The 19,029-nt window shown below is 41.6% G+C and overlaps 2 protein-coding genes across 3 annotated transcripts in view; one reads left to right on the top strand and one right to left on the bottom strand.

Moving 5' to 3' along the window:
• The window catches only part of LOC144893231 (uncharacterized), a 59,701-nt gene extending 40,978 nt beyond the window's left edge, over nt 1-18,723 (bottom strand). For both annotated transcript variants that reach the window (XM_078782984.1, XM_078782985.1), the window contains exons 1-4: nt 18,162-18,723; nt 11,238-11,374; nt 10,244-10,389; nt 6,381-6,535 (exon numbers count right to left, since the gene is read on the bottom strand). In XM_078782984.1, coding sequence (XP_078639110.1) covers nt 6,381-6,535; nt 10,244-10,389; nt 11,238-11,374; nt 18,162-18,718 — 995 coding nt within the window. In that variant the 5' untranslated portion in view covers nt 18,719-18,723. The remainder of the gene's footprint in view (nt 1-6,380; nt 6,536-10,243; nt 10,390-11,237; nt 11,375-18,161) is intronic.
• On the top strand, nt 1,623-4,394 carry LOC144893188 (uncharacterized). Its single transcript, XM_078782826.1, has 2 exons — nt 1,623-3,204; nt 3,639-4,394. Exons 1-2 carry the CDS (start codon nt 1,623-1,625, stop codon nt 3,998-4,000), a joined length of 1,944 nt encoding a protein of 647 aa, XP_078638952.1. The 3' UTR covers nt 4,001-4,394.
• Nucleotides 18,724-19,029: the final 306 nt, after the last annotated feature.

The following is a 19,029-nucleotide window of genomic DNA, read 5'->3' as shown; positions in this document are numbered from 1 at the left end:
CAATTGCACAGGACATCATATACCTCCAATAAAAGGGAAGGAAACAGATGCCCAAACATTTGTCACTTGCAATGACAGTACGTCATCTCTCAGGTTCAGCCCAATTAATCAGCCTACTGAACGGGTTTGGTTACTGCGTCTCAAACTCTGTCGTCTTAAATCATGACACTGCACTGGCTAACCAAGAACTACATCGTGGAGAGGATGCTCTTCCATCAATCATTCAGGCAGGCAAGCATGTCACACTCGTATGGGACAATAATGACCTCGGGGAGGAGACATTGTCTGGGCGTGGAACAACGCACAATACCAATGGGATTATAATACAGCGACCAAGTCAATCCCATGAAGTAGAACAACCAGCACCAGTCACTACAGTTAAGAGGACGCGGGAGAGATCGATGCAGCCACCTGCAGTGAACCTTGCCACATATTATGGAGGGAAAAAAGAAGGACCCGCTCCATTCGCAACCAGCGTTCCATTGGATCGAGCAACGTACTTCCCATTACTCCAGCACCCTAAGACGATAGACCTAGCATACCACATCACCAAGTACAGCATTGACGGGACTCTGCCATCTTGGACAGGATTCAACCAACTACTGTCTTGTGTTGAAGTTCCACCAAAGAGCGTGATAGGGTATCTCCCTGTCATTGATGCCACTCCGACTGAAATGAATACGGTACTAACAATACTGCAGAGAAGTGTTCAGATCGCCGACAAGTTACAGTTGGAAGCAGTCGTCATTGTCGTTGACCAAGCCATCTATTGCAAGGCACAGCTCATTAGATGGAAGAATGCACAGTTCATGAAGAGACTGGTAATTCGACTTGGGGCATTCCACACTGCAATGTCCTTTCTTGGCTGTATTGGAAAGAGATTTCGAGATGGTGGTCTCCAAGACATCCTGGTTGAGTCAGAGATTGTTGCAGTGGGGTCTGTGAATGGAGTGTTCAGCGGCAAGCATTACAACAGGGCAGTTCGAGCCCATAAGCTGATGTCAGACGCGATGCAGCAGATGCTTCTGGATGCATATTTTGAATCTATTCCAGAACATGAGGCGGGTAGAGTGAAGGAACTTTTATCAAACTTAGCTGAAGCTTTCCCACATCCAAACTACCATGTCATTCTCAACAGTGACAAGTTCAAAGACTTCAAAACCTCCTTTGACAAATTCTTAGAAGCAAGTGACACCAAACCAACATTTCGCTTCTGGAGTTCATACATTGAGACGGTGGAGCTTCTCTTGCTATTCATTAGAGGGACACGAGAAGCCAACTGGGATGTTCACCTCGCCAGCATACGATGTATGCTTCCATGGATATTTGCCTATGATCACATTAATTATAGCAGATACCTTCCAGTATACTGGCTGGAAATGTCAGATGTTCAGCAGACCCATCCCGCCATTCATCAGAAATTTATGGAGGGTGAATTCGCTACCCAGAGAAGCGACAAAGCTTTTGCCCAAATCGCCTGCGACCAGACCATTGAGCAGACAGCAAACAGGGATTCCAAGACCAAGGGGGGCATGACCGGTTTCACTACCAGCAAGGGGACAGTTAACCGATGGATTTGGTCACACCACGCGAGGGGGTCAATTGCACGGGAATGCGAGGTTATGGCAGGGAAGTCCAGATATGAAGAGCACAGCTCAACACGCTCCGATCTACTACAAAGTCGCATGCTACATGACAAAGCTGATGTTGACAAAATAATCGCGATGACAAACAGCATGATTAATCCATTTGAATATGATGGAGAGGACTTGGTTCATGTTACATCTGGTGTGGTGGTTATGAGAGAAGTTCAGGAAGATCTAAACACAGCATATGAAAGAGGAGAAACAGAGTTCACCACCCTATGTAAAGAACGACTTCAGACGGAGACAGTCGACCTGTTTGGCTCAATGAAGAAACTGAAACTTAAGACATTCACCAACATGTCTAAGGCTGTGAAAAAGAAAATTCGTGGAAAGGATGTGTCTTTGAAGGCTGACAGAAATCTCTTAGCAAGGCTTGTTGTCATCGGGCAGTTCCGGAAAATTGATCTTCAAGAGTTAATGTCCTATTCTCTTGGCCCACTACCTCTTCCTTTGGCAAGTGTGCAAGGCTGCCTCGTCAAGACCAACAAAGCCAACCTACTTCATGCACTTGAAAGTCAGGCAGAGAAACCTGTGGTTGATATTCCAGTAGGAGGCATGTATGTAATGGATGGTATGGCAATGATACAGAAATTGAATATCAACAAACTCACCGGGGAAAGGACATTTCTCAATCTGGCCCACGAAATACTGAAGCGCCTTGTCAAGGGAGCAGAGGACAACAAGTCCAGTGAGATCCATTTCGTAACCGATACTTATCGAAAGGTATCGATTAAGAACGCCGAGCGAGAGAAGAGAGCAGCCAGAGGGTCTCAAGTGATGCGAATATATGGCCAGTCCCTTCCTCAACAATGGAAGAAGTTCCTCTCCAAAGGTGACAACAAGGAGTCGCTAATCGAATACTTGTTTGAGACGTGGAGTAAGGTCAAGACAGCATACCTCAGAGGAATTACAGTGTTCTTGGCACATGGAACCAAATGCCATATCTTCACAGGAAGCAGCACTCCAGATCAGGTAGTTGAAGTGAAAGAAGAGCCATCACTAAATTCGACGCATGAAGAGGCGGACACACGGATGTTCCTCCATGCCGCGCATGCAGCACACACAAGCAATGACGTCATCATCGTTAGTCCGGATACAGATGTGTTCATAATCGGCATAGCCTTAGTACCCCAAATCTCTGCACATCTATATTTCCACACAGGAAAGGGAGTCAACCTTAGGACAATTGACTTGAAAGCAATCTACGATAGCATTGGGGATGATGTCAGCCAAGCTTTGATAGGCCTACACTGTTTTACTGGCTGTGATAGTGTAAGCGCCTTCTATGGCAAAGGCAAAAAGAAGGCCTTAAACATCATACTAAAGAATCCAGAGCTGTGCGGTGCCTTGAAGGACCTTGGAGAACGGTTTGACATACATCCAGACATGATGGAAGCACTGGAGACATTTGTCTGCAAGTTATATGGACAGCACAATATCACTACTGTGAATGAGGCCAGGTACAACATGTTTCGTCTTGCTAGAACGTCTGAGATCACAATGCCTCCCAACCAAGATGCCCTGAGACAGCACATCAAGAGAGCCAATTACCAAGCTGGTAAGTTAATTGGTTGTTTCTTTGAATATTGAACATCACCTGTAATTTATGTTTGGACAGGAGTACTAGTATATGGTGCAGCATGTGTTAATGAAGATGCTTATTTGGAAAGTTTATTGAATTCAAAACAAAATATTGAATGTCACAACAATGCTTTGTAAATGTTCAAAATTAACAGGTCTATTTGAAAGAGTAATTGAAGTAACTATCTGTACAGTTGAGTGGTTAAGATAACATGACATGTAGATGATCCAGAGATTTTTTTGCTCCACACTTAGTCAGAGCAGGATGTTTTGGATTTCGCATGTTTCTCTACACAGAATTTCCCAATAATATGATTGTACTGTTATTAGTGTTAATGATATACCTCTGATGTTGTTTTGGAAATATGTATATCTCCATTCTTAATGTTATTGATCACTTCAATATTTCAGGAATTTACAAGAGGAGCCTGCAGCCCATCCCTGACATTCCCGACCCTGATGGCTATGGATGGATGATGGAAGAGGAACTTGCCATAGACTGGATGACACTTCCACCTGCACCAGACAGCGTGATGGAGCTTGCTAACTGCACTGGAAGCTGCAAGAAGACACGATGCAGCAACGAAACTACATGCACTTGCCTACAGAATAACATTCCGTGCACAGATTTGTGCAAGTGCGGCAGGAACGACTGCTCAAACATAACTGGCCATGTTGACTTTGATGAGAAGAATGATGATAAAGACTCCAGATCTGAAGATGAGGAAGACTCTGATGCTGAAGAGGATGAAATAACTGCACTATTTGTATGATGTTTTGGACAAGTTTCAACATGACCAAGCCGAAGAGACAAATTGTGGCTATAGTTCAGCCCATCTCGAGTTTATCATGACGTCAATGCGCACTGGTTCGCTTGTACGCCGCGTAATTGTCTTTGATGGGTTAAAATTTTACCCCTTACACACTTATTGGACCTATTAACAGTTTCAAAATAGCATTGGTAAACCACCATGGATCGTAGTAGCAACACCAATCACAAATATTGTACAAAAATTTAAAATTATGCAGGTTTTAAGGTCCAAAAACATGACTTTCTGATAAATGCATCAACAGCATGTTATTTTACCAAGTCGTTAAAACAACATTTTTACTACTTTTGGGGGTCTGAATTAATAAATATTGCTGCCAAGACCAATGTGAACATGACATCATATAGTTTGTGTTGTTTTTTTACTGTGTAAATGGGTATTTCAAATGTAACATACAATTGGTGTATACTGGTGTTTTGGGGCAGCGGTTCTCGGTAACGTACCACGATATCGCTTGTGAAAAAAAACAAGATGTTTTGGAGGTCATAAGGCTTCATCCCACACCCTTCTTGCCAAATCCCAAGGTTCAGGTCATGAAATCAAAAAAAATAATAGATATCCACCCTATGGCCCTGTGTCTACTAGGGAAGGGACTTGCATGAGACATATCGTTGAGGGGAAAGGGGTCGGCGAGTTCCTCATGTAAACACCGCTCAAAATAATTTACTAGATGATGACGTCATTGGCATCCAGATTGGGAAAAATAAAGTCAAACAAGTCAGAAAAACGTTTCATAAAAATAAACTGGAACGGCAATGTTTAACGCCAAGACGTCGCCGATATGCCTCCACCAACATTATTACATAATTATATATACTTGAACCTAATTTGTTCGATTCAAATCCCATAAGCTGTTCTCAAATATCACATTTTTACCTGGCATGACCTCTGACCTTTGATGCCAAAATCTAATCAGTGCATCTTTTCATCATAATAATATACTTGTACCAAGGTGGCTCAAAATCCCATCACTGGTTCACAAATGATCTTGGTAACATAATTTGTACCTAACGGGACCTTTGCCTTCTTGACCCCATAATCTAATCAGTTCATCTCTCCATCATAGTACATACTTGATCTAAGTGTTATTGAAATCCCTTCAGCCATTCTCAAATTATCGCGGTAGTGTAAACCTATCACGGATGCACGGTCAAACAGACAACCCAAAAACAATGCCTCTGGCGACTTCGTCAACAGAGGCACAAAAAAACAAGTAGACATGTAATCACCAAAAACCAACCAAATAATATAGGAAGGAATGACGAGATACGAATGACAAGGTAGGAATGACAAGGTAGGAATGCCACCACAATCCTTTTACGGATTTCCACCATGACTTATTTTGACATTTTTCCATCTCAATTCCACAAAAAAATACAACACACAAATCAATTACACCAACCCACAAGACAAATCTACAACTACCTCAAACATAGAAATCTTCAAATAATTGTTCCTATTGCCATCTATAACAAAAATATCAAAATATGTTGTGATGGCAATCCAAAAAAGGATTGTGGTGTAGTATTGTGGTCATTCCTACCTTGTCATTCCTTCCGACCTTGTTTGGTTGTTTTTTTAGGGATTCCATCCCGACAAGAGGCATAAGTGTTCGGAACCATTGATGTTTCTGCAGTAGAGATGGTCTAGCCTTGCATAGATGTTACCATAGCAAAGTAGTAAATAGGCTAAATGTGCATGTCAACATACCACAGCTCTTCCATGAACTTTAGATTTTTTTTTAAAAGCCTTCACGCCCGTTTGGAATTGGGCATGCAAACTGTGGTCTATGCTGACACAACAGGTATCAGACTATCACACCATCACTGTCGATTATTTGTGTCTGGCACGTAACCTGTGTTGAGTGGTGCAGTAAAAATAGCCATTCTGGGTTGTGAGCTGCTGCTCCAACAAACAAGCCACACGTCTCACAGAGCCTCGTATATTTTCACTTGGCCAGACGATGTCAGTACGAAATGTATGATTATGACAGGAAACGAGTTGGGTTCTTGTTTTTACTGTAATTTACTATAATCCTTCTGCATATAATTTTCTTGACTATTGAGAACATTTGGCAAACAAAAAGCAAAGTTTGAGTGGTGCTTGGCATGTCGGTCTCGGTCGCAGTGTCTTCATAACCGTGATTTAATCCAAAGGCGAGTGATCAAAGCTCGTGGAGTGATCCAGAGTGCAGGTAAAACTTTCAAAAGTAAAACCTGAACACTGCTTGCCAATTTGTACGCTCTAAGAACAAAGTGAAAGGAGTGAACACATGAGTATTCAGAAGGTCCTAAAATAATCATCACACACGAGTTTGACAAACCTGTACGAGCCGTCCACCTTGGGCTCGTTATATAGGGTGGCGAAACGTGCATCTTGTAAGCAGTGGAAAACAGCGTAAATGGTATGGTTCAGCACTTTATTTCTGAACCACTCCACCTGCTGCCTCGTCCAAGACACTTCCTGTGGTGGAGACACCTGCAACGCACACGGCTCGCAAGTCTCAGAATGGTCTGTTTGAAAACGATTTTCAAATAAATTGTCCACAGTTCAATTCTGTGATTGTCAATGTAATGCATCAGGAACATTCACTGGTACTGCATAATGTGATGATTCTATTTTGTGGTCATTCGTTCATGCACATTAAAAAAGGCCACCATTACTAGTCTGGTTTGTGCAATAAGCAATCAAGCTGTGGACAAGCACCTCTTGTAAAAGGGCTTTCAGATATTCTCCAGAACCTTAGACAGTATGTCACTCTTAATCACATCTTTCTAGCTCTCATCAAAAACAGCATATTATCCAGAGCTACACGACAGTCATTCCTTGAAAAATCAGAGAGACACAAGGGCTTTGTCTGTAGATCAATGGAGTACAGCTCCTCCCTATGGACTGGTGCCCAAGTCATTCATGTCTATCTGGAATTTGCAGAATCTAAAGCTCTCAACATCAATGAAATAATCCACGATGAGGCTGAAGTACAAGGCTTGTTGCTCTCACATCACAGGCAGGTTGGTATCGGCCACTTTTATTTACGGCTCTCCTCCGGTCTAGCTCCCACTGCTCTCTTAACCCTTCGACCATAGCTCCTCAAGGATGTACACAGGCTACCACTCACCTCCTGGTTAAACTCCAAAAATTGAAGCTTACCATAGAACTACAGCAACAAGCTATATTAAAGTAGATCCGAGTGCAGACTCACAATCAAACATTCAATCTCTCACCGACTGATTATAATAGCCTATCTCATCCCTTCGGAAACGGGTGAGGCTATCACAATAATTCAATTGGTAACCTACACACAATGTGGGGTAACCCCACACATAATGGATTTTAAACAAGGAAAAAAACCAACAACATAATTTACAGAGTAAATGAAACTAAAGTTCTTCTGCACGCACAAGGAATGATACAGAATTTACGAGACTGGAAACGCCTGCTCCCTATGGGAGGGGGAAATCATTCTAGAATGCCCTCATTTAAAATTAATTTGTATAATTTCCAAGAGTTTGACTTATTTTTTTCAAGATAGCATCTAGTTTTCAAGTGACTGCCCATTGGTGCAGGAATGGACGAGCAGGTATGATAGTTCACCTATTTCTATGATATATTTGGTTTTCTTATGACGAGTCCATACTTTCACTTAAAAGGTAAAAATACAAGGTGGAAATGGCCATCCAAGCTTATCAGAATATTCCCATGCACAGCCCTAGTCCAACCACCATGCTTCAACACATTTTGTCCAACAAACAAACAAGCAAACACGTACATTTCAATGCATGCTCTCCACATCTCTGATGACAATAGTTTTCATCATACCAGATATGATGGCCACCATTGCGTATATTGTCCGTATACATTATATGTATTTTAGAACGAGCTGGGACTTGTAATAACTCCAATACCAGGAGCAGAGCTACACGTCCACATTTACATTGAGAAGTCGCAGTTTAGCAGTGCATGCAAGTCAAACACAAATACACACACATAAATAAACAAGCTAAATTATATATAGTGCTAGCAGGTAACCCGGTTCTACCAGGCTGTTGTAAGGGAATTAGTTTCCAATAGTGTGGAATATTTAAGGGAGGTGACATGAATGTGTTTTGACAGCGTAATGTCCTCAACACCTTTCTTCTTCAGGTCCGCATCTCTCCCCCTCCCCTTCTCCGCCCTCCCCCCCCCCCCCCACCTATCCCAATTCCAAATCCCTCGCCTTCATAACTCAGCATCCTTTCCCCTGCCCCTCCCAACTCCAAGTCCAAGTCTGCATCTCTGCCCCTCCCTCGCAAGGAGTGACACACATTAGAGCTGTAGTGATCTGGAGCCAATATGGATGGTATCACTATGGTTTCCACTTTTCATTCGTTTCATCTACTTTAGTTTTCAGTTTTTCATTATTTCGTTCATTTGTTCTCCTAAAACCCCAATTATTTGCGGTATTAGGACAATTTACAAGGCTGTAAGACGTCAGGAGCTTTCCTTCACCTTGGTGCCGTTCACAACCCTCTCGGATTCCATGCGCATCATCACTTCACTTCCGATCATGTCGAAAAAATAAAATAAAAACTCGCTTTCGATCAGTACCAACTAAATTTTCATCATATACAACTTGCCACGGACTAATTATTAAGGGGTGCAAGATTCTGTTTGTAGGAGAATTAGTTAGTGTCCAAAAGAATGAAGTTTTCTCAGTGAAGTAAAATGGACAAAAAGGAAATTATTCGTTGTTTTTTTCACCATGACTTTCCTTTAACAGCATAAGAGTCACTAACTGTTAAGACTGATAAGGTTTCTCGGGAAAGTAAATTTATCGAAAGGTAATTATTGTACGTTGACAGAATTGACCAAATAGTTGGTGTTGTATCTTATTTTTCTTTTCTTTTTTACTTCTGGTGGGTGTGCAAACAAACAATTGAGCAAAAACACCATGTGCACAACAAAAATGTGTACAACTCGAAATTGCATGAATATCGATATTTGTAAACCTCCGTATGCACTGCCTGGACCCAAGAGCTATTAAACGAGGTATCATTCAGCATTATACGTGTTGTGATTACAACGTTTGTGCCAATCAGATGAAATCAGGCAACTTGCATGTATATATATATATATATATATATATATATATATATATATATATATATGATCTCGGGGAGGCCTCAGTGCCCTCACATAAAATGTTTAAGAATTTACAATGATCATCTGATTCCGATAGATTGTCACCATGAAGAGAAGATAAAAAATCCACATAATATCATTACATCTTCAGTACCATGTATGATAGCTATCATGACGACACATTTGATGGTTTCCCAGTATCCACCTCCCCTCACATCCGGAATCTTGGCATCATCTTTGATCAAACCCTCTCCTTCGACAAATACACTAAACAAATCACAAAGACAGCCTTCTTTCACCTGAAAAACATCGCCCGTCTCCGTCCATCCCTCTCCTCCACGGCTGCAGAAACCCTCATCCACGCCTTTATCACCTCCCGTCTGGACTACTGCAACAGCCTCCTCTATGGTTCATCCTCAATAATCATCAATAAACTCCAACATTCAGAACTCCGCTGCCCGTCTACTCACCCATTCCCGGACCCGTGACCACATCACCCCCGTCCTTTATAAGCTTCACTGGCTCCCTATCCCCCAGAGAATCCAGTACAAAATCCTCCTCTTGACCTACAAAGCCCTCCATAACCTGGCCCCATCCTACCTGACTGACCTCCTCTCCAGACACACTCCCACCCGAAACCTCGGCTCTGCTGGCGCCAACCTCCTGTCCACCCCCCCCCCCCCCATCCAGACCAAATTCAGATCCTGGGGGGACAGGGCCTTCTCCATCGCTGCTCCCACCCTCTGGAACTCACTACCTCACACCATCAGAGACTCCTCCTCACTCACCACATTCAAAACATCACTCAAGACCCACCTGTTCAACACTGCATTTAACATTTAACCCACAGCATTTAACCCCTGACTATCTCTTCTCCTTCTCCTTCCTTTTGCTTTGATTATTTACCTATTTATTTTTGTCTTTTTGCACTTGTTTTTGCACTCTGTCAAAGCGTCTTTGGGCTTCTTGAAAAGCGCTATATAAAATAAATGTATTATTATTATTATTATTATTATTATTATTTGCTGCAGATAAACAGGGACAGGCCTTCCAAGTGGTGCTCACGTAGGCCAGAGATGTGGCGATAGCTTGCTGAGGCAATTTGGCGTACTTGGCCTCCAAGACGCAGAGTCGGCTCAGTGGCAACCACTCCAGGTTTCCATAATCTATGTACTTTACGTGCACCTTGAGTGTCTGCAGGCTCTGCTCATCTGCATCCTCACAGACAAGCACATGAGCTGAGAACTTGTGAATGATCTCAGCATGGACAACGATCAAGGGAGTGGGGATTATACCAACCAACAGTGAAGTGATTTGCACATATTCGGTCATTCAAGTCTTCAATATACATTCAACCTTCAGCCTTGAAGATCACTGGCAAAGAAGAGTTTTGCATTTTGTATACGTAGACGTGGCAAATAAAAGGCAAGGCCTTAACTACAGGCTGGTACAAATCATCCAGTCCGATGTGGACTATTAATTATCAGGCCCCACCTGTTAGCCGCACAGGCCAAGTCGGGTGAGAGATGCATGACCTTTCACAGAAATGTCATCAATTCAAATTCAATTGTGTGATTTTGTTTCCAACAGCACATACACCCCTTAATAAGGTTATACAAAGCAAAGAGATTAACAATGGGCATCACAATCTTCACCAGTTAACACATTGACCTCTCACCTCCCCCTCCTCTCCCCCCCACCACCTCCCCTCCAAATAAACTACAGCACCATTTATAATGAAAGAAAAAAAACACAATTGATCAATTTCATAAACTGAATGGAATTTTATATGAATGGTTTATTATATGAATGGTTTTATATGAATTTGAATGGTTTTTTATATTCAGCATCAGGAATCAAACAGGTAATGGAGACGATTAAGAAGCAAGCCTGCTACACCGAGCTGTCAAAAGTCAATGAAACGTCATCTAACGGCATCACTTTCATCGTATCATCAGAAGTTATTCAATGGAACATGATGGGTGAGTTCACTTTTACAAAATAAAAGTACTGAAAACAGTCAAACCGATTGTGATCATCCAATGAAGATAAGGCTCACCAAAAGACAAATCGTTATCATCATCAAAGTCCAGCACCTTAGCTCTGTACCAGTACTCATCCTCCGTGAAGCAGGCCCAAACAAATGATCCCAGTGAAGGCAGGAAAAAATCCACTTTCCTTTTGCTGATCTCCCAACTGAAGAACAACCGTCAAAGCACCGATCTTTCTTAGACACGATATGCAGTTTAAAGGGCTATTAACACCATCTAGGGTGTAGTTATTTTTACAATAGCTCATAAACAAGAAAATGCAAGTGAATATATTATACAAAAACAAAGGTTTTCCCATCATAAGATGTGTGAGCGAAGCCAGGTCGAATCATGACGAAGACATCCTTCTACAAGCTGCCTCGTGTGAACAGACCAAGATGAACAAAAGCTAACTTGGTCTGAGGGATGGGGAGGGGACAGCTAGACCCGAAGTAGAAAGGGCTTCACAAACAAGCAGGAAGAGAACAGCTGTACCATATATACTTGGTGTTAAACATAATAAACATTCCAAAACCAATGATATGTTCAAACAAAAATGATACGTGGAACAGCATTAAGCAAAAACAAAAAAGAAACGGCATTGAAGATGTTATTTAAATGGCAGAGCTATAAAATATATGCTATTAATAAATATATGCACACAGGTGTTCGCACATCATGTGTGAATTGTAGAAATGATAAAGACATATACGTCAGCGAACGTAAAGCTCCAGACGAACCAACTTCAAAAGCTGTACGCAGGTCTACACTTGTCCCCCGCACACGTCTCTCCGAATCTTCCAGCGGCCACTGGTCTCTTCACACATTGCACACCTTTAAGTCCCTCTTTGAACCAGCTTACCAATCAGATGGGTTCATTCAAACTACAACAGCGAGTATGAACCAGACATGGAAATGCATATTCAAATGTCAGGCCCTCATCAGGCTGGCATTTGGGTGGGTTGTGGGGTAAATAGTCCATTCAAAAAATGATTTGGAAGAGAAAAAAATTGCACAGAATTAATTTTGTCACAACGCATTTCTATAATTGGTTGGTTCTGAATTGCTGAAAACTTTGGCTTGTTCAACAAAGTTTGTATCAGTCTTGATTCTCTTCAAGACCAGACCCCTGCTCAAGCCGAACAGATGAGAAGTAGTTTCACAACCCAAGATTGCATGGACAAAGAGGATATTTTCACAAACAGAGGGGCCGAGGCAAGCTTTAAATGGTTTGATGCACCACACCCTTTTCCTAGAGGATTGTTTGCGCTCTGATATGAACAGGTCGTGAGATCCAATTTTGGCACCATAAAAGTAGGAAAACGAGTGCATTTGTGTCGTCCCCTCTTGGAATAGTGGTTTTGACCTTTGCTGAAGCTATAGCTGTTTCCACAATAAGATCAGCATCATGTTTGGCATGGTCAGTGCGGCACCCAGCATGCTCCAGCTTGTCACTGAGAAGATGAATACATCGTTCTTTGTTTTGCTGATTCTTCAGGATATCATCTTTCTTGGACTGAATAACCATGTCACCAGAAAAATGAACTGCAACACCTGGCGTCATTGTGCATCTCATGTGTGCAACATTCTCTTGTTGTTGGTCCATCAGAGTATTGAGGGTGGAATTGATACAGGATAGGTCATTTGGGTCCAGGTCAATCATGAGGAGGTATCTGATAGAAGACCAATTGTCTGGATACTGACCAGTCTAACATCTGCAACAAGTGCACAAACTTATTATACAGTGTCTGTTATGTAGGTAGATCTCTGCTATGAAAATGCTGAATATCGGAACTTTCACCAGTGAACGACAGTGTACAAAATGCAATTGCTCAGTAAATATAAGAGATATGAACCAAATTTAAAAACTGCTGTATTTAGAACACCTGTCGCCTTACTAAATGTCTAACTGAGTGTTATATGCTGATACCAGTTTGAGGTCGCACTTGTGCTCAACCCTACCCCTTAATTGCCTATTTTCACAGTATCGCCACTTGCATATGTGACTGAAAAAGCACAACAAATGTAGGTATATTAATTATTTCCACTTCATATTGTCTCCTGATGTTTTTATTTCAGAAAACTACTTTTAGAAAAAAATTAATTATCATTGACTTACTATATGAGGGTAGATGCAAAGGTATATGAAAATTTGGGATTTTGGCCACCATATTGGATTTCTGCAAATTTAGCATATGTCCCTTGCAAGGATTCCTTGGGACTTTTAGTGAATTTGTTGTTCTAGGGACCTTATAGAAAAGCATTGTGGTAAAATAAATTCTGTTGCAATTTTTTCCGAGAACATGAAAAAATGAGCTACTTTGATTGGACTATAAAGTGGAGACTCAATAGACAATGGACTGAACTAACCAACTGAGGCAGAGTGACAATCCCACTGGTATGGCTCAACAATTTTCTCAGCTCATTAACACCGAGTACAAATAGCATTTTGATTTAATATCATTCAATTGTTGGATACATGATAAACCATGGATGAACAATGGTTTACGCAGGTTCATAATACAGTGTGATGCTGCCTTTCAATTGGGAGATGATGCACACTGCAATCTGTGTAACAAATGTCATAGAGCAATAAAGTTTATGAAAAATAGTTGTCCCTACACTGTTTTGAAATAAAGCCGGGAGATATTATACTCAGTTCCGTCTGTCTGTCCATCCGTCCGTCCGTCTGTCACGCCATCTCCTCCTCAAAAGTTGGGCTGAAATTCACCAAACTTTGCAGTTATGATCATCACATGCAAGAAGGTGCAAGAGCTGTGCCATTTTTGCCCCAGCCTCTTGGCGAAATTTCTTCAATATTTTAAGAAAATAACACCAGCTGGCTATCTAACACGGTACGATGTTATATGGCCAGGCCAGCAGGTGTTAGTTTATTTAAACAACACTACTTGAATCTGTAGGTGATATTATTGCAATCTGCCATGAAGCAGCACTCCAGAGGGTTGTAAAGCACTGGCTCGGCCTTTAGGGCTGTACACACAACATGTCACTCTTTTATGGCAGTTTTTTGACACCTTACCCCCTCCTCAGCCTCCATCCGAAAAAGAAGTGTCACTGTGACCGAGAGAAATGTTGCATTTAAAAACTTTCGATCAGCTTTCTTTCTGCAAATAGTTTTTTAATGACTAATCGGTGACATCCGACAGCTCAGTCAATGAGACAGTGTTGCTCCTCAGCTCCATCCAAATTTTACAAACTTCTAGTTGAGCTTCCTATGTTCTCCTTTTCGGAAATGCCCTCTCATCGCTTCAAATTAATGATTTAAACATCACATCTGCCATTTTTGGACGAATTCAACCGAAAGCAAAGTCGTTATAAATTGACCCGTCCTGTCGTGGTGAAGGGAAATCCAAGATGGCTGCTAGGGTGCATCAAACGCCCTTAGGTTCTTGGATTTTAATGTCTATTCTCTCAAATGTTACACTTGTTGGTAGAAGTATGTATGCAAAAAATAAATGAAATCAGAGGTGGTCCTGGGTGGCCACCGGCCACTTTTATATATTTAGGGCCATTTTCGGGGCCGCACTATGTAAAAATGTTTGATTTTGTTATTTTACACCCAAACCTAGTCATGTTTGGTATCAAATTGAAGGTCTTGATGAGAGGAATACAAATATAACAATTTTATGCAAAAAACGATGGTTTGATAATTAGTTTGTATTTTTACATGAATGAAATCGGAGGTCTAATCGTGGGTCCCATACTAGTAGTCTAATAATATCCTTTATTTTCTTTCAGATGGCAGATAAGAAGACCAGATTAGCAAGTGCCATTTTTGGTCTTGGCAATGCTTTTACAGAAGCAGATGGTACATTGACAGGAGTCCGCCTCCCAACTTGCCGGCAGGTTCTTCGATGCGTGATGTGGTACATCCAGAAAGAAATATGTGAAGGCAAACAAACTCAGCCACTGAAATGGAAATCTGCCAGCATCGTCCTTATCCAGCTGAAAAAATTCTACACTAAAGCAAATATTCCTATGCTTTCAGACCATCAATGCTGCAAACTAATACTTGACCTTCTTAATGACAATAACAAATTGCGTCAAATACCTGTTTCTCGCCGAGAATCTCCAAGCACTTTGGCTAAGTTGCAAACCATGAATGAACGTCTTGATAAGACCTTTGGTGTATGGACAAAAGATGCAATGACAAACATTAAGAATGAGGAAGATAGAGTATTTTTAGAGTCAATGAAATCTGACAGAGTAGCCTCATTTGGTGGTGTTGACAAGAAGAAAGTTGATAAAGATCATAGAAAAGAAAAACGCCTCTTAGCGGAAGCTTCAAGACGAGAACGTCATGAATCATCCAGTGTACAAGAGATGACAATTAGTTCTGTATGCTCTGATGATAGTGACTCTGCAGATAGCTTGGAAGAAACTGAAGAAGAGGCGATTCCAGAGTTTCAAAGGAAGCGTAGTCACCACAGATCAACATATGCAGGTACATCTGCCTTTATTCCTCATGATATTCTGAAAAGACATTCAGTTGTGTCTGTTGCTACTCGACTAAACATAACTCCTGTTCAACAGGTTGCGCTCACCAAAGCTGTAATTCAAGAGGCAGGAGGTGATCCACGTCGTGTGGCCAAGTCGTACTCAACTGCTGATAAGGCTCGACGATCAATAACAAGTGCTATCGCCAAAGATATTCAAGAAAATTGGATCGCCCCAACAGCTGCAACACTTCACTGGGATGGCAAGCAGATACCAACGCTCACAAACAAGAATGTCAAGGAAGAAAGATTGCCAGTGTTGGTTGGGAATGCCACTGATGTAAAGCTACTGGGGGTGGCTAGATATCCTCCTGGAAGTGATAGGTCATCAGGTGACATCATTGCCGAGCACACTTACACGTATCTACATTCATGGAAGTGCAAACAATCAGTTGTCAACTTATGTTTTGACACAACAGCATCAAACACTGGACACGTTACAGCTGCCTGTGTTACCATTCAATCAAAACTGGACCGTGCTCTTCTGTGGTGTGCATGTCGCCATCATGTTGGAGAGGTAATCCTGGATCATGTGTTTGACGTTCTCAAAATTGAGGCATCAAAGTCTCCAGAAGTATCTTTGTTCCAAAAATTCCAGAAGAATTGGGAACGCATATCGCATGCAAAGAATGAAAGTTTAACCAAAATTGACATTTCCATGTACAATGACTATGCACAACAGCTGCTTTTATCCTGCAAAAACAAGGTTTTAAGCACAATCCGCACAAGCGCTTCATACTGTAGGCGTAGGGAAGACTACAAGGAAATGGCACAACTCTGCCAGGTAGTCCTCGATGATGATGTCACAAAACAAGGAACACTCCACAGACCAGGGGCCATGCATAAAGCAAGGTGGATGTCAAAGATTCTTTATTCCATCAAAATATGCCTACTTGAAGAGCAAATTTCTCTACTACCTCGAGGAACTGTAACAACACAACATCAACAGAAAAAACTGAAGGAGTTTGTTGTTTTTGTTGTTTATATTTATTGTGATTGGTGGCTCATATGTCAGTCTGCTTCAAATGCCCCATGGTTTGATTTGTGCTTTTACAAGACTCTGCTCAACTATAAAGCTGTCAACTCAACCATTTCAGTCAGCGCTGTGAAAGCCTTTGATAGACATTTGTGGTATTTAACCCCAGAACTGGTTGTTTTGGCACTGTTCAGCAATGCAATTCCTCAAAAGGATCGTCGTGCCCTTGCAGATGTGTTACTGGCCATACAACCAGATGAAATGCCAAGCACTCCAAAACACCGCTACGGTTCTGGATATGGCAAACCGTCATTTCCAAAAATTACAGAAGCGACAACCCTGGCTGATCTTGTGAACGAGGACTCGTGGTTTACAGTAAACCTTCTTCACCTAGATATGACCTTCCTAACAGAGGATGTTGACACTTGGCAGAACAATGAGCACTTCAAGGCAGCCAAGTCCATTGTGGATGGGCTTAATGTTGTGAATGACCCTGCGGAGAGAGCAGTAAAGCTCGCAACTGATTTTGTCTCAACTGCAAGAAGAGAAGACCACTTCCAAAATCTTCTTCAAGTGGTTGAATGTGACCGCAAAGCGAGGCCAAATTTGCGGAAACGAGCAAAGTTGGAGTAGTGACATTGGCGTTGTGCTTAATACATTTTCAAACTTTTAATCAATGAAAGTACAATACTACAACACTGTACTACAACTTTGTAATATGAAGAACGATTTTGGTTAATTTTACATTGACATGTAAGGTTGTTTTAACTGTTTGATATTAGGCATTTAGTAAAAGTAGGACTTTACTTTTGTATATAGGTATAATGGTTAATTTTACATTATCTTGTAGTTAATTTTACATTATCTTGTAAAGTAGTTTAGCTGTGGCCCTAAATGGCCCTAAATATATAAAAGTGGCCGGTGGCCACCCAGGACCACCTCTGATTTCATCTATTTTTTGCATACATACTTCTACCAACAAGTGTAACATTTGAGGGAATAGACATTAAAATACAACAACTTTTTGAAAATCATGGGGCGTTTGATGCACCCTAATGGCTGCCCCATGTATTTGAAGTCACGGGATTGCGGCACTGACACCCTCCCTCCCCACCCCTCTGATGCATTGACACACTGATGCTCTGGGAAACAATACCCACCCCCCCTCCCCAACCGCCAAAAGCATCACATATTTTGTAGCAACCCACAAGACCATGCAGTGCAGCACTGTCATTAACAGGATAAGCAATTGTTTGATGCACAGGACTCTCGATTTCAATAACTCTGCAGGTTACAAATGATAGTTATACAATGTCATCCACAATCACTCACACGACCTGGCATTACTACAGCAACATATGGCTTGAAGAAGATGAGGGCCTACATGCACTACTTGTCCATGGCATGAAGTTGCACACGAAAAAGGCAAAAAGAAAAGAAAAAAGTCAAAGTGCACTCACTTGAAGGCTGACATCATTTCGTAAAGTTCAATGCACGAGAGCGGCTGAAGGTAAAAACACGTTGGACTAACAACGTGCGTCACAGTCGTCTCCATCTCCATGTGGTCCTTCACAGGCAGTTCAGGGATAATCAGACTCGAGGGATTGCAAGCAAAAAGCTTGCTTTCCTCAGTCTCAGTCAGGGACGGACTCCACAGAACTTTGGTGTCCTCTTCAACTGGAGGCAAGTCCAGGCTTGTTTTCCTGCGCTCAGGTGACTTGATCTGACTAATGTTTTCAATATCCATCAATGAATGGACATCATTTTGGTCCTTCACAGAATTTTCATGCAAACCATGCATCGTGCTTTCAAGCTTGCTGGTGGAGTCGAGGCATTGAGCAAGATTAGCTTGGGGAGAAAAAGTAAATTTATTTTTCTTCTTTGAATCGTCTTCAGCAGAATACAAAGCAGCATTGCAAGAAACTATTGGTCCTGGATTGGCTTGCAAATCCCTCAAACCAGAGATTTCTACAGCGCGCTCTTCTTCTTCTTCTTCTTCTACTTCTTCATTCGGCATCACTGAACAACCTAGCATCAAATAACGGCAATTATGCAAAAAAAAAATATTCATACAAATGTAAATTATTAACTTCATGGCAATTACATGCAATACTATCAAAATGTGAACGAGAAAAATCAATTACACACAAGAATACACAAGGAACTTGGACACAGGAAGAGGCTATTTGGCCCATCAATGTACATTCATTAAATCTATCAGTTCATCAAATTAATATCACTGGAACGGACCAGGGGGTGAGGAAGGGCACAACAGTGGGGTGGGGAGACTTCCCCAGGGTTTCTATTATTTATTTTGGGTGGAGAGGG

Source organism: Myxine glutinosa, chromosome 8 (genome assembly GCF_964187855.1).
Source record: "Myxine glutinosa chromosome 8, kmMyxGlut1.1, whole genome shotgun sequence".
In the NCBI taxonomy this organism is placed as follows: Eukaryota; Metazoa; Chordata; class Myxini; order Myxiniformes; family Myxinidae; genus Myxine; species Myxine glutinosa.
This window is presented reverse-complemented; position numbering and strand designations above follow the sequence as displayed.

Bases quoted from the DNA above. Each gene is read 5' to 3' on its own strand.
- LOC144893188 (XM_078782826.1), top strand. From the start codon at position 1,623: ATGGCAGGGAAGTCCAGATATGAAGAGCACAGCTCAACACGCTCCGAT. The intron at 3,205-3,638 runs GTAAGTTAATTG...TCAATATTTCAG, and splicing joins GAGAGCCAATTACCAAGCTG to GAATTTACAAGAGGAGCCTG.